A 16,330-nucleotide genomic window follows, 5' to 3' on the forward strand; every position below is an offset into this window, starting at 1 on the left:
CTCTCTCTGCCGCACGCACGCACTCTCACTCTCTGTCCCTCGCCCGCGCGCTCTCTCTCTCGCACGCGCTCTCTCACTCCCTCTCTCGCACGCGCTCTCTCTCTGTCTCGCGCGCGTGCTCTCTCTCCCTCTCTCTCTCTCGCGTGCGCGCTCTCGCTTTCTCTCTCTCTCGCGCGTGCTCTCCATCTCTCTCTCGCGCATGCTCTCTCTTTCTATCGCACGCGCTCTCTCTCTTGCGTGCGCTCTCTCATTCTCGCTCACGCATGCGCGCTCTCTCTCTCTCGCACGCGCGCGCGCTCTCTGTCTCTCGCATGCATGCATGCTTTCTCCCTCTCTCTCGCACGCGCTCTCTCTCTCTCTCTCACGCATGCACTCTCTCTCTCTCTCGCTCGCGCATGCGTGCTCTCTCTCTCTATTGCCCGCGCTCTCTCTCTCGCGCGTGCTCGCTCTCTCTCTCTCGCATGTGCGCTCTCTCTGTCGCGCGCGCTCTCTCTCTCTATCTCTCGCGCATGCATGCTATCTCCCACTCTCTCTCTCACGCGCTCTCTCTCACTTGCGCACGTGTGCTCTCTCTCTCGCGCTCTCTCCCTCGTTCGTGCTTGTGCTTTCTCTCTCACGCGTGCACGCGCTCTCTCTCTCCCTCGCGCGCACGCGCTCTCTCTTTCTCTCGCGCGCTCTCTCTCGCACGCACGCACTCTCTCTCTGACACGCTCTCTCTCGCTCGCGTGCTCTCTCTCTCACTCGCACGTTCTCTCTCTCTCTCGCGCATGCGTGCTCTCTCTATCGCCCACGCTCTCTCTCTTGCTCGCGCACGCGCACTCTCTCGCTGTCTCTCATTCGCGCGTGTGCTCTCTCTCTCTCGCACCTGCATGTGCTCTCTCTCTCTCTCTCTCTCGCGCATGCGTGCTTTCTCCCTCTCTCTCGCACACGCTCTCTCTCTACCACTCGTGAGCTCTCTCTGCCGCGCATGCGCTCTCACTCTCTCTCACTTGCGCTCTCTCTCTCACTTGCGCTCTCTCTCTCGCGTGCTCTCTCTCTCACGCGCGCTCTCTCTCACTCTCACGCGCTCTCCCTCTCTCTCGCATGCGCGCTCTCTCTCGCACGCGGTCTCTTTCTCAATCGAGGGCTCGCTCTCTCCCTCTGCCGCCCGCGCGCTCTCACTCTCTCTCTCGTGCTCTCTCTCTTGTGCGCTCGCTCTCTCTCTCACTCACGCGCTCTCCCTCTCTCTCGCATGCGCTCTCTCTCTCTCGGGCGCGGTCTCTCTATCTCTCTCTCTCTCTCATTCGAGGGCACGCGCTCTCTCTCTGTCGTGCGCTTGTGCGCGCTCTATCTCTCTCTCACTCTCTCTCGTATGCTCTCTCTCTCGCGTGCGTGCGTGCCCGCTCTCACTCTCTCCCTCACGTGCATGCGCGCGCTCTCTCTCTCTCGCGCGCTCTCTCTCTGGCTCTATATCTCTCTCGCGTACGGGCTCTCTCTCTCCCTCTCTTTCTCTCTCGTGCGCTCGCTCTCTCTCTCTCTCGCGCGCTCTCTGTCTCTATCTCTCGCTCGTGCTCTTTCTCTCTCTCTCACGCGCGCTCTCTCTTTCTCTCTGTCTTGCGAGCGCGCTCTCTCTGTCTTTCTCTCACACACGTTCTGTCTCTCTCTCGCACGCTCTCTCTCTCTCACGCACGCGCGCTCTCTCTGTCTCTCTCCTGCGCGCACTCTCTCTCTGTCTCTATCACTTGCGTCGTCCTCTCTCTCTCTCACACGCGTGCGCGCACCCTCTCTGTCTCCCTTACTCGTGCTCTCTCTCTAACTCGCACTTTCTCACTCGCGTCGCGCTCTCTCTCTCTCGCGCGATCTCTCTCTCGCTCTGTCTCTCTCTCGCGCGCGCACACTCTCTCTATCTCTCGCGCATGCATGCTCTCTCCCTCTCTCACGCACGTGCTCTCTATCCCTCTCTCGCGCGCGCACTATCTCTCTCTCGCTCGTGCACGTGTGCTCTCTCTCCTGCTCTCTCTCGTTCGCGCGTGTGCTCTCTCTCACTCGCACGCGCGCTCTCTATCTTTATCTCTCACTCTCTGTCGCGCGCATGCGTGCGCTCTATCTCTCTCTCACTCTCTCTCGCGCGCGCTCTCTCTCTTGCGCGCCTGCTCTCTCTCTCCCTCGCGCGCACGTGTTCTCTCTCTTGGGCGCGCTCTCTCTCTCATGCGCGCTCACATTCTCTCTTTCTCGCGCGCGCGCTCTCTCTCTCTCACGTGCACTCTCTCTCTTGCGCTCTCTCTGTCGCACATGCGCGCTCTCTCTCTCTCACGTGCACACTCTCTCTCTATCTCTCGCGCATGCATGCTCTCTCCCTCTTTCTCTCTCACGCGCTCTCTCTCTCTCGCTCGCCCACGCGTGCTCTCGCTCTCTCTCTCGCACGCGAGCTCGCTCACACACTCTTTCTCGCGTGTGCGCGCTCTCTCTCTCTATCGCACGCTCTCTCTCTCTCGCTCGCGCATGTGCACTCTCTCTCTCTCTCACGCTCGCACACGCGCGCTCTCGCGTTCTCTCTCTCCCTCGCTGTCTCTCTCTCGTTCGCGCGTGTGCTCTCTCTCACTCGCACGCGCGCGCTCTCTTTCTCGCCCGCGTGCTCTCTCTCTCTCTCGTGCACGTGTGGGCTCTCTCTCTCTCTCCCTCGTGCACACGCGCTCTCTCTCTCTTGCGCGCGGGCTCTCTCTCTCTTGCGCATAGCCAGCTCTCTCTCTCTCTCTCACGCGCGCTCTCTCTCTCTCTCTGCCACGCGCATGCGCTCTCACTCTCTCTGTCGCGCACGTGCGTGCGCTCTATCTCTCTCTCACTCCCTCTCGCGCGCACTCCCTCTCTTGCGTGCGTGCCCGCTCTCTCTCTCCCTCGGGCGCACGCGCGCTCTCTCTCTTGCGCGCGCTCTCTCTCTCTCTTGCGTGCGCTCTCTCTCTCGCACGCACGCGCTCTCTCTCTGTCTCTCCCGCATCGCTGTCTCTCTCTCTCTCTCGTTCGCGCGTGTTCTCTCTCTCGCACGCGCCGATTTCTCTCACTCTCTCTCGCGCGTGTGCTCTCGCTCTCTCTCTCGCGTGCACGCGCTCTCTCTCTTGCGCACGCGCCCGCTCTCTCTCTCTCCCTCATGCGCACGTGCTCTCTCTCTCTCTTGCGCACGTGCCCGTGCTCTCTCTCTCTCTCTCGCGCGCACGTGCTCTCTCTCTCTCTCTTGCGCGCGCTCTCGCTCTCTCTCTCTCGCGCACGCTCGCTCTCTCTCGTGTGCGCTCTCTCTCTCTCTCTCTCTCTCTCGCGTGCACTCTCTCTCTCTATCTCTCGCGCATGCATGCTCTCTCCCTCTCTCTCGCACATGCTCTCTCTCCCTCTCTCGCGCACGCGCTCTCTCTCTCTCTTGCGCGCGGCCTCTCTCTTGCGCATGGCCAGCTCTCTCTCTCCCTCGTGCGCACGCGCTCTCTCTCTCTTGCGCGCGCTCTCTCTCACTCTCTCGCGTGCGCTCTCTCACGCGTTCTCTATCTCTCGCGCATGCATGCTATCTCCCTCTCTCTCGCACGCGCTCTCTCTCTCTCTTGCTCTCTCTCTCTCATTCGCACGTGTGCTCTCTCTCTCTCTCGCGCGTGCTCTCTCTTTCGCTCTCACTCTCGCTGTCTCCTTCTCTCGTTCGCGCGTGTGCTCTCTCTCTCTCGCGCACTCACACTCTCGCTCTCTCTCTTGCGCACGCGCCCGCGCTCTCTCTCCCTCGCGCGCATGCGCTCTCTCTCTCTCTCTCTTTCGCTCGCACGCGCGCGCTCTCTCTCTGTCTCGCACGGGCTCTCTAGCTTGTTCGCGTGCTCTCTCACTCTCTATCGCATGCGCTCTCTCTCACTCGCGCATGCGCGCTCTCTCTCTCGCACTCGCATGTGCTTTCTCCCTCTCTCTCGCGCGCTCTCTCTATCAATCGTGGGCTTTCTCTCTGTCGCGCGCGCTCTCTCTCTCTCGTGCTCTCTCTCTCACATGCTCTCTCTCTTGCGTGCTCTCTCTCTCACGCGCTCTAGCTCTCTCTCGCACGCGCTCTCTCTCTCGCGGTCTCTCTCTCTCTCTCTCATTCGAGGGCTCGCTCTCTCCCACTGCTGCGCGTGCGCTCTCAATCTCCCTCACGTGCGCTCTCTCTCTCATGCTCTCTCTCGCGCGCTCGGTCTTTCTCTCACTCGCGCTCTCCCTCTCTCTCGCATGCGCTCTCTCTCTCTCTCTCTCTCGCACGCGTGCGCGCTCTCTCGCCCGCGTGCTCTCTCTGTCTCAAGCACGCGCTCTCGCTTTCTCTTGTGCGCGCTCTCTCTCTCTCGCGCTCGCTCACTCTCACGCGCTCTCTGTCTTGCGCACTCGCTCTTTCTCTCGCATGCAGACGCGCGCTCTCTCTCGCTCATGCGCACGCTCTCATGCAGCGCTCTCACTCACAGTCTCTCTCGCCGGGCGCTCTCACTCACTTTCTCTCTCTCAGCATGCTTTCTTTCTCGCGCTTGCTCTCTCTCTCTTGCGCGGCACTCTCACTCTCTCGCGCTCTCTGTCTCGCGTGCGTGCTCTCTTTCTCGCACTCTCTGTCATGCGCACGTGCGCTCTTTCTCTCTCACGTGCATGCATTCTCTCTCGCACGCGCTCACTCTGTCTCACGCGTGCTCTCATTCTCTCGTGCTCGCTCTCTCTCGTGCTCGCGCTTTCTCTCTTGCGCACGCGTTTGCTCTCTTTTTCCCTCGCGCTCGCTCCCTCTCTCTCTTGCGCGGCGCTCTCACTTTCTCTCTCTCGCGCGAAGTCGCGCTCTCTGTCTCGTGTGCGTGCTCTCTCGCTCTCTTTCTCTCACTCGTGCGCTCTCTTTCTCACTTGCGCGCACGCTCTAGCGCTCTCACTCACAGTCTCTGTCTCTCTCGCCGGGCGCTCTCACTCACTCTCTCTCGGCATGCTTTCTTTCTCGCGCAGCGCTCTCTCTTGTTCTCTCTGTCTCACGTACGTGCTCTCTCTTGCGCTCGCTCTTTAACTCTCACGTGATCTCGCGCTCTCTCTCTTGCGTGCATGCACTCTCGCACACGCACGCTCGCTGTCTTGCGCGCTCTCATGCGCACTCTCACACTTTTTCTCTCGCGCGCTCTCTGTCTCGTGCGCGTGCTCTCTCATGCGCGGCGCTCTCTTTCTCTCGTGCATGCTCTCTCTCACGCACTCTCTCTCTCGTGCGCGAACTCGCTCTCTGTCTCGCGCGTGTGCTCTGTCTCTCGCTCGCGTGTTAACTCGCTCTGTCTCGCGCACGCTATCTCTCCCTCCGTCTCTCGCGCGAACTCGCTCTGTCTCTTGTGCATGCTCTTTCGCGCGCTCGCTCTGTCTCACGCGTGCACTTGCTCTCTCACGCGCACTCTCTCTCGCACGCACGCGCTCCCTCTCTCTCACGTGCACTCGTGCTCTCTCCCTCGCCCTCCCTCTCGCGCGCGCACTCACGCTCACTCTCTTTCCCGGGCGCGAGAGAGGTGAGAGTGCGTGTGTGCTTGGTAGAGTGTGAGTGAGTGTGTCAGAGTGTAAGCCTGTGAGAGGCTGTGCAAGTGATTGAGTGTGTGTGTGGGTGTGTGAAAATGTATAGTGGAGTGGGGTGACCTGTAGTGTGACACGATCCCAAAGTTCCTATCTAAGGTCACCCACATGGGTACCAAACTTGGCTATCAGCCTCTGCTCAGCCACTCTGCGTTGATGTAGATCCCGAAGTCCGCCTTGGAGGATGGTCAGATATATTCCATTGTTTTCAAAAAGCACGATCCGTACGCAGTCAACCCATTTGACATTTTATACATTCCTACTTTGGAAATTAAACCAATCTGACTCAAGATTCTAACTTCACACCTTTAATGCACTGACAGGAGATAAAACCTTAAGTTACCTCAGGAATGTGACTTGGAATAAGTTCTGTGATTTATATATTAATAAATCGATACCTGCAATCCATTCTAAAAGATGAAAAACCTAACAGCAATCTAGGTGTGTTCAATCTCTCGTAACAGTTGCATGACACTATGATCTTTGGTTATAAATTTTGTGTTATATGATCCTGCCCCACTAACTACCAAATGAAAGAGCAGCACTGTGCAAGCTAGTATTTCCAAATAAACTGTGGAGTATAACCGGGTGTTGTGTGATTTTTAACTTTGTTGAACTGGGATGGACATCGGCACCTCCACATCATGGCTACCTGTGAGAGAGGACACTCATGTGGGTTGAGAAGAAAAGCACTTTTCAGCAATACTCTTCACCTCTCTAATGTTCTGGCAAATAAGTTTCTCTTCCCATTTCCCTTTTGTTAGTGGCCGAGAATACAGACAACGGAATGAAGTTCGACTCCATCGTGTTAGTTATCCTTGACCATCTGGAACATTCTCTCTGCAGCACAGCAACACTATTTCTAGGATTTTTTCCTCTTACATGGCTTAAAGAAAAGCAAGTATTTGTTTTTGCTGTAACTAGTATGATGATACGGCTTTATGTCCCTGTGTCTCACCAATTCCATTTATACACAATGTATCCACATCTATGCACTGTCAATGTAATGAACTTAAATTATTTTCTGTACCATACTCTGAAGGCCTAACTGCTTTTTCTCCCAATCTTAATATGGAACATTTTTCTCCTGTAGCACCACCTAGCAGTAGAACTTTATTGCTCTTTCTCACTGCTAAATGACAATGCCTATTGCCCCTGCAAAATCTGTCTCAAAAAAAATGCATAGCAATTTATTCAAGGTGCACAGCAAGTTACAATTGTGCAAAAGATTGAGCAAAATAACTGTTAAACTTTATTTCTTACACAAAAAAGTAAAACCACCAAACATTTTTATGGAATAATATGGAATAAAAATGTTCACATAATTAAATATTTAAAAAAAAGAGTTACACAAAGCAGTGGTATTATTTTAAATCATTTACAAAGTATAGATGTCACAAAAGAGTATATTTTACTCTTTTGTGCCATAGACAACTGTTTGTATTACTGCCAATCTCAGATCTTTTCTAAAAGCAATTCTCACTGCACTATGTAAAATGCATCAGTAATTCCAATTTACATTTTCTGCTAAGCTTAAGCACTGCAACAAGAGCTTCAGTTTCTAGTCAGCCATTCTGAGTAGCATTTGTTCTTCACTTAATACAAATACATTTCCATTTTCAACCAAGTTGAGTAATGTAGCTTTATAGTTTGTAGTGGTGATTAAGAATTAGTAAATATTGATTCTATGTGCAGCAGTAGCAGCTGTGCGTTCACTCCAAGTGCCAGAGATCCATTCCTCAGATTGACAAATAGTTGCTGGATATACTTTGGAAGCTCCTTAAATGTTTTAACATCTTCAGTATACTGCACCATCAGCTGCTCAGGAAAATAATTTTTCAGGTTCTCAAACCTATTATCTACAAACTGAACAGTACTCAAAGGCAAATCATTCACAATACGATAGATTAAGGGCAAGTTATGATTTTCAATATAGTTTTTTAGAAGTATAGACCAGAGATAAACACTCAGCTCAGTTTGAGAAGAATTGATGTATTTGTTAAAGTTTCCAAATTGCCCTTCAGCAATATCTTCGATTCGGACTTCTGGGATGGTACAAAGACCTTCCTTTGCATTTGGACAATCAAGGGGTGTTTTTCCAAGGCAGTCTTGTTGCTGGAGCAAAATAGCTCCTGTAGGAACAATGACATATTAGTGCCATTTACACATGAGCAATTGAAACAGCTACTTTCTTTTCACCGTGGGGCACATCTATAACCACTTCAGGCAATAACTAATGCTGATACTTATAACTTATGCATTAGTCTAAGGAAGTATGCCGCTTTAAAACCAATTCAATCTATTGTAAATATCTAGGCAAATTAATCACAAAAATATGCCTTCATATTTGGATTACAAAACATTTTACATTATAGTTCTATTCTTTATTCCATTTAAATGTAATTACTGCCTTTGATGACCAATGGACATCTCAAAGTGCAAACAATTGGGGAAAATTTGCAACAGAGAGAATGAGAGTACGCACAGGGGACTAAAGAGAAAGAAGTCAGGATTGAGAAATGGAAAATATTGAAAATAAAACTCCTGTAATACATGAATAAACAGCCTGAACTATAACCCCAAATCGCTCTAATTTCTGTCATGGTACTGTCAGAGCCCAGAATGTAAGAGATGCAGATATACTTTGTACAGTTGCCAGCAGAATTTTATGAATATAAATACCAGTTGACTTCTTCCCATAGGACAAGAGCAAAACAATGGATATTCTTATTAATGGCCTGGAAAGTACACATCTGTCAGTATTTGGCCATTTTCCATTTAAAGTGGGGCTTGGGCCCTCATGGCGCAGAGGTAGAGTCCCTCCAACTGGATCAGGAGGCTTGGGTTCAGGTTCCACCTTTTCCAGAGGTATGCAATCTCTGAACAGATCGATTAGGCAAAAGCAGGACTTGACAATATATTGGCTCTGAATCGCACAGAAACAGACCCTTTGGTCCAACGCATCCATGCCGACCAGATATACTAAATTATCATTGTCCCAAATCCCTCGAAACTCTTCTTATTCATGTACTCATTCAGATGCCTTTTAAATGGCGCAATTGTACCCACTTCCATGGCTTCATGATGGAGAACATTTGAAATAAGGCTAGGTATTGTCTCTAAGCATAAGTAGACTAACTTTACAGATAAATTAAAAAACAAATCCATGGGTGATAGAGCTTCCTGTGATTTAGAATGAATGCATGATTATCAGCTTGAAGCCACATTCAAAGTTCAAAATAGCCAACAGGGGGCAGAAGACTACCTTAGATTCAAAAACTGCTTATAATGAGCAATTTTGCTATTGTTGAAGGTTTTAATGAAGGAAAGTGTTGCTACGTAAGGAGACATCAAGGGAACTACATAAAAAGGTTAAGGGGTTTTCGCAGAAGTTGAATGACATTACTGCCTTCAACACCATTATGCATTATTAGGTCTTCTAATAATGAGTTGTGGACAGGCAGAGTTCTTTTAGCTCCAAGATCAGTGAGCTCCAAGATCAGTTGCTGGGAATATAATAAAGGTCTGTTATGACACTCAATAGATGTAAGGGTTAAATCTCTACGTAGAATAACTGTTGTTTAAGACAATAGCAGAAAATCCTTAAACAAAAATGAGGATTTTTGAGAAGTCTTCAAATTACATTTTGTAACGTATGTTAAATTACGCTTCTGTATTTAATGCAAGTTATAGGAATATAGGCCCAACTTATTTAAATGTTCCTTTGTGCTGAAACTTTTTTCCTATGATGTCAACCTCTTTAAATCTCACTTCACTCATGCTACCATCTTCAAATTTGTTCAGCGATTTAAACCTTCCCTGCATTTCCAACCATATAAATTTTTAAAAAATGCATCCAATCAAAAATTGTTAGGGCAATGTGAAAGTCCAGCATTTACTTTTAGGAAATCGTTCACTAGGGTATCATAAGTCAAAATTTCCCACAAGTATGTTTGCCTCCTCTTCTTTCCTCAGAGCCATTCAGCTAGCAGTGATTTACCCTCAAGATCACTGTACCTGACTGGATAGTTGAAAATATTGGAATAAAAATTAAACACCTCTTTTTAAAAAAAAGACAAGAGGTTACTAGAAGTAATAGAAATTTTACACCAATGGCACAAGTTTCTAAAGGCAAGAAACATTGAGAAACTAATAATAATGGCTTAAAACTCTTTTACATGTCACACTCAAGGCACAAGTTGTTTGTTTTTGTTGCAAATGTACTTCGAAGACTTGAAAATATAAACAGACAAACAAAATTGTTATTGAATGCAAATCAGATGAACAGAAGAAATCTTAATTTTGCAAGAGATCAGCAAAATGCATAGAATTATCTAAGAACCCAATTTTAACTTTTGACTTTGCAAAGGATAACTGAAAATTTGTTTTGTTATCGAGATCAGGGATCATTAAAAAAAAGCAAAATACTGATAAGAAACGTAGTTGCATGACCAGACATACTACCAATTATATAGGATAGTTGTGCTTCATCATACATTACAGGATTAAAAATAAACCATACAAACAAGATGGTAGTAAAATGAGTATTGAGAAGACAGCTTCTTAAAGATTCCTTTTTGGTCTGTGTTCATTGCTCATCACGGTTTAGTTTTAATTGCCTTAGTGCTGGTAAACCACGTAGAAGTATGATTTATTCTACTGTGATCTTTTCATCTCTACAGTTACCTCACTTCCAAATTTTTCATGATGCACTTCATTTCATACTCAGTTTATATCATTTGAATCAAGCCAAGATCTGTATAGTGCTTTTGGTTTCTGAATGATCAAATTTCAACAACACTTCTAACTACATAGAAAATATGATTAAATATTTGTGTAAAAATGCGGTTAATTAGCATACTTTACCAATAGATTTCATGTTGTTTGATTAGTCTCCAGAGACCTAACTCCTGTAAATAATTTGCTGCTTTGAAGGTTATTTTGGGAAAATTAAACATGAAGTGCTGTATTTTTGTGGTTATGATGAGTATTTGGAATTTTTCTGACCTCATAATCCTGTGTCCATTCTGAAGGAGTGCACTTATTCATCTGTGTTGGGGATGCAAGTGTGGCTAGGAAATGGGCCTTGTGACGTGGTGGACACTCCTGAACATGTAACATGGAAAGGCTCAGAAAAAAAAAGGCATGCCTTACTTACTGGGCACTGGTTGAGTCTATTCACAGATGTTAGGCACTTAAGTCTCCTATCTATCCCTCATTGCACTTTATATATCCCATGTGTCTGCCATGATTTCTCAAATCTCCCATGTCCACTCCCAGTATTCACTAGGTACAGAACTTAGGAGCCATATAACAACATAGGAGATCTTTGAGATGCTGTTAAAATAACAATAAGAAAACTACACATTCAATATTCCCTTTGAAAAGTTTACTCGTACAACCTCAAAAAAAAAGACAGCCAATATTCTACTGAAGGAACCCTGAATTCTACCCAAAATAAAACGGCTTGAGAAACCATTTCAAAGCAAGATCAAGTTATTACACAGGTGATAAAGTTAACAGTTCCTTCACAACAATGCCCTCAATCAGCAACACTTCTCCACAGGGGTAAATACAGTTCAGACTTGGAGTTCAACCAAGCATTTATAGTGAAACTATCAATAGATGTCTGACCATTTAGCCACTCTCTGATGATACAGTTTGCTATTTAATTGTATCAATTTTGCAGAATGGAGAGTCACACAAAAATAAAACTGGTGATTCATTTCTTCATTATCTCAATTTTAAAAGACATAGCTATGCCTCAGGTATTTATTCACAAAGATAGAGATTGTTGGCAATGTTAAAAATGGACATGATAGGCACAGCTTGGCTAGATACAGAGGTCCTGCCGACCTGTTTAACATCCTGTAAGCTCTGTACACATTAGACAGCAGGCCTTGGCTGACAGGCATCAGGGAACACCAGCATGAGGATACTGCAGCCAGACAATTTTGAAAACAGGTAGCATTTGGGAAGGGGAGAGAAGCTTGTGATTTGGGGTGAGGTAGCAGGGAAAGCTGATAGTTTTCTCAAGGGACTTGTCTACAAAACAAAAATGTTAACATGCAGGGACAACAAACAATACATTGGCCTGAATTCAAGTGTGTTCCAATTTGACATGAAGGGCAAAATGTTGCAATTGTACATGGTTTTGATGAAGCCACACCTGAAATACAAGTATAGGGACAAAACCTGCTTACTAAAAACATCCCTTCAAGGTGCAACCAAAGTTCCCTGGATTGGTTTCTGGGATGGATAGGTTGTCCCATGAGGGTCCAAATTACTTACATTAGATTAGATTACGTACAGTGTGAAACAGGCCCTTCGGCCCAACAAGTCCACACCAACCCGTCGAAGCGCAACCCACCCATACCCCTAACCTAACACGACAGGCAATTTAGCATGGCCAATTCACCTGACCTGCACATCTTTGGACAAATGACAGTGATCTCAGTGAAACATAGAAAAGTCTAAAAGGACTTGACAAAGGTCATTGTCATTTGGTTGTTTCGCCTGTCTGCAGAATCTAGAATTAGGAGGCATGATCTCATGATAAAGGGACTGATCACCTGAGGTCAAATTTCATCAGAAACCATCGCAAATAAACTTTACAAATATTACTTTTGTTGTTTGATTTGACCAGTATTTCATATTAAAGTCTCCCATGATAACTGCTTTGCCTTTAATATAAGCTGGTTTCATTTATAGTCAAAAACAGAATCAGAGAATCACTAGAGTGTCTAAACAGGCCCCTTGGCTCAACAAGGCCACACCGACCCTCCAAAGAGTAATTCACCCAAGCCCATTCTCCTACACGATTATCCTATATTTACCCCTGACTAATGTACCTAACCTACACATCCCTGAACACTATAAGCAATTTGACTTAGCCAATTCACCTAACATTCACATCTTTGGAACGTGGGAGAAAACCAGAGCACCGCGGAGGAAACCCATGCAGACACTGGAGAATGTGCAAACTCCTCACAGACAGTCGCCCGAGATTGGAATCGAATCCGGGTAACCTGGCACTGTGAGGCAGCAGTGCTAACCACTGAGCCACCGTTGCTGGAAAAGCTGAGCAGGTTTGGCAGCATCTGTGAACATTTCAGGTTCAGTGACCCTTCCTTAAAGCAATTATAATGCGCTGTCCAATAGTGTAGTTATTGTTTTCAGGATCTATATTGCCATTCCTAGTGCATTCTGCTCCTTGTTAACTCTTAACTCCTACTAATTTTACTTCCTCGACTCGCAACTCAATATCGATCCTTCTTTCTGGCCTGACATCATCCTTCTCCATTTTGTCTGCCTTCGAAAGATCAGTACCAACTTTAACCATCAGGTGACCATTTCTTACCATGGATGAAGCTCATTTTATCTACATTTAAGCCATCAATGTGTTTGTCTTGTTAAAATTCTTTGCACAGAGAAAATATCGCTATTTTAAAAATTATTTTTCCCTCATTTAACCTTATTCATAGACCTGTTAGTGGTGGAATTGTTTGTCTCTTCCTTTCATTCACTGTTCATCTTTACTCAAATTGATCTACTATTCCATGGTCTTCTCTTTTCTCTTCAATTTTATCTTCACTCTCTGCAACCTTTTGAGTTTAATGTTTCATGCTGTACTCGAGTACCTCAAGAATTGCAAATCACCCATAGTGGTTGACACCACATTTTAAATCACTGATCAATCAGACTTCACAACAATTTTGGCATGGCACAGTTGATAACTCTGATTATCTTTGAGATTTATCCAATTAATTTCACTTTTGTTCTTCAAACATCCTTGGTGGAATCTTCTTCCATTTTCTATAAACATTCTTAATTTAATGCAGCCATGAGGAGATACCCTTATGCCTGATGGCAGCTTGCACCAAATTCCACCAATTCCATGAATTGCACCTTTGCAATTCATGGTCACTGTTATAAAGAACAGCATTTACCCTCATGATGATATGATCTCCTAGAACGAGCACATCAGAGGCACTACCAGTATTGCACATTAGATTCCCTTACTTGCAGTCATACCCTTCCGTCCTTGATCACTTCTGAACCCAGAGTGTGGTTGATTCCTGAATCAGAGTCTAATAACACTCGCCCTTCCTAATACTCTGCTCTTCCAGTTCAGCAACTCTGAACTGAAGTTCCTATTAATGCAGACAGTTATTGCAAATACAGCCCTACAATCACTGAATACCTCAGTACCACCACCTTAGGTGGTGATCATTGACCAGAAATTGGAGTAGGCAAAAGTGAGGACAGTAGATGCTGGAAATCAGAGCCGAGATTAGAATGGTGCTGGAAAAGCACAGCAGGTCAGGCAGCATCTGAGGAGTAGGATGCAAAATAACTGCAAAGGTTGGTATCCAGTCACCAAGTTGGCCTTTATTTACATGTGCTGTGGCCAGCCAGCTCAGAGTCAGTCCCTTAAGTGCGGAGATTCTGAATCCTATTTACATTTTGTTTTCTTTCTTTAAGGGCTTATTTTTCTCCTGGTTATATACTTTCTTCTTTTCTTTTTTCGCCTAACTGCTGTAGTGCTTATATTTTCCCCAGCACCCATGTTGTGTGTGTGTAGGTGTGAGGCACAGTGTACAAATCTTTATTCGATTTCCACCACCAGGAAGAAAGGAAACACTTAAGAGGCCAGCGACCAGCAGTGCCCTTCTCAGAGGGCAGTGCTTCGTGATCAAAAAGTGAAGGGGAGGACAGGGTTCAAATCAAAATGGAGTTGGAGGGGGAAATAATACACTCCACTCCCTGCGGTGCCCACCTTTCCCTAAAAATTGAATCCAGTTTACACTGGTTGGCCAGGGCTTTCTGATTGGCCGGAGGTTAATAACCCCAAACAAGGATCTCTGTCAACAAGATCCACATGGTTCCAATCACTACACCAGGCACGTACCATGGCTACAAGAGCAAGCCAGAGGCTAGGAATCTTACAGTAACACACCTCGACTCCCCAAAACTTAATCTAAAAGGCACAAGTCACGAGTGTGATACCATTCAGGACAAACAGCTCACTGGATTGGCACCACCGACAAGATGCACTGCAGAAATTCACCAAGGCTCCTATGACAGCATCTTTCAAACCCGCAACCACTGCCACCGAGAAAGACAAAGGTAGTAGGTACATAGGAACACTACCATCTGTGCATTCCTCTCCAAGCCACGCATCATCCTGGAAATAGATCATTCCTTCAACGTGTAGTGAGTAAATCTCAAACTGTCTCTCGAACAGTGCTGGGGGTACTCCAATACAAAATTGACTGCGTTGTTCAAAGGACAGCTCAACACTACATCCACGTGCAACTAAGAGTGGGCAATAAACACTGGTGTGGCCAATTAAGCCTACATTTATTTTCAATGCTGAATAAATGATGCAGTCTGAACATTCGAGATCTTCAGTACTGTGTTGTTCCCTAGAGCTTGGAAGCTGAAGTGCCAACTGTGTAAATGCTATAACAACAACATTTTAAAAACCTAAAGACTACAAATTTTGAAAGATTTGCACAGTATTCAACAGAACTGTCAAAAGTTGAATGGCAGGTTGCATGGAGACTGCTACGTGATGATACACAATGGTCTTAAAAGATATGCAACTTTGTTTTGTTTACCAATTCCAATATGCACTCTATTCTTAATTCCATTCGAGATTTACTTTTAGAACATTTTTCTTTCCGAAGCCTCATGTAAATATTATGCCACTATAACAAAGAAAAAGAAAGATGGAAAAAATTTCAAAACAGTCATTCAGGATATTTGAAGAATGAGGTGATATTTAAGAGATAAGGACATTGTGCCAGAGACAGAAACACTCAAAATGTGTTTGGTTTGGAAGGCTGAAAAGGGAAGGGGAGTGGTTAGCAAATTGTGAAATAGGTTCAAAGAATTAAAAGATAGATGTTAGATGTCAGATGCACTCAGAGGGGTTTAGTAAAGTCAAGAAATTAAAGGATATGGACTTAGGGTTAGAATAAGGGAGCCTGAGGCACTTTCTGAAGACAATTGTGGAAGGTGGTGGAGGCAGGTTCAACAGAGGCAGAGACCACTGGATGATTATTTAGATAGAAATAGTGTACAGGCACAAAAGGCCAAATGGCCTCCTTCTGCACTGTAACAACTGAGATTCCGTGAACTCCAGAGTTTTGAACTGGAGGCATATTGGACTGGAAGCATAAATGCATGCATGGTGCCTAACCTGTTGAGTTTTTCTAGCACTATTTTTTCAGATTTCCAGAATCCACAGAATTTTACTTTTATTAGCCTGAGTCAAAGTTTGGTTTGATGACTAAGAAGAATTTTGATGATATAGAAGTTGGGGATGCTTGAAATTATTTGAGAGAATTGTTGAAGGTACATGGCAGAAAGTGTTTAAGGAAATGATTGGTAATATAGAAAGATATGTCTGATCTCTAGAATGAGTATCAGAGCAGTGGACAGAAAAAAAAGTTTATGTTTTTTTAAAAAAGGCAAAAAGATGATCTGCAAACAGAAAAAGAAATTGGATTGGGTGGGAGTAGGAGCTTGGATTTTATTAATATAAGGCAGGATCTTTGCCAAAAGTTCACCAGGAATAGCTACCTGTGGATAAAGCTACAGCAGAACAGCAGGGCTTTCAAAAAAGGAATCAGAGTGTAGGTCCCACATGTCCCCTTTAGGGGTTAAGTGTAGGAACAACAAGTCCAAGGAACACTGGATGCCTAGAATATTCAGCAGTAAATAAAGAGGAAAAGGATTGGCTTTTAACAGGTGTAAAGCCGTAGTGAAGGAATACAGA

At 46.1% G+C, this 16,330-nt stretch overlaps 1 protein-coding gene across 3 annotated transcripts in view; it reads right to left on the reverse strand.

The window, feature by feature from the left end:
* Positions 1–6,748: 6,748 nt before the first annotated feature.
* The window catches only part of slf1 (SMC5/6 complex localization factor 1), a 64,835-nt gene continuing 55,253 nt past the window's right edge, over positions 6,749–16,330 (reverse strand). For 2 of the 3 annotated variants that reach the window (XM_087999235.1, XM_087999228.1), the window contains one exon: positions 6,749–7,676. In XM_087999235.1, the coding sequence (XP_087855361.1) occupies positions 7,207–7,676 (470 nt within the window). In that variant the 3' untranslated portion in view covers positions 6,749–7,206. The remainder of the gene's footprint in view (positions 7,677–16,330) is intronic. The other variant, XM_087999239.1, reaches the window with a different exon arrangement.

The sequence above is a fragment of the Chiloscyllium plagiosum genome, unplaced genomic scaffold (genome assembly GCF_037043375.1).
Source record: "Chiloscyllium plagiosum isolate Xiang-an unplaced genomic scaffold, Cpla_swu_hap1 HiC_scaffold_2, whole genome shotgun sequence".
NCBI lineage: Eukaryota > Metazoa > Chordata > Chondrichthyes > Orectolobiformes > Hemiscylliidae > Chiloscyllium > Chiloscyllium plagiosum.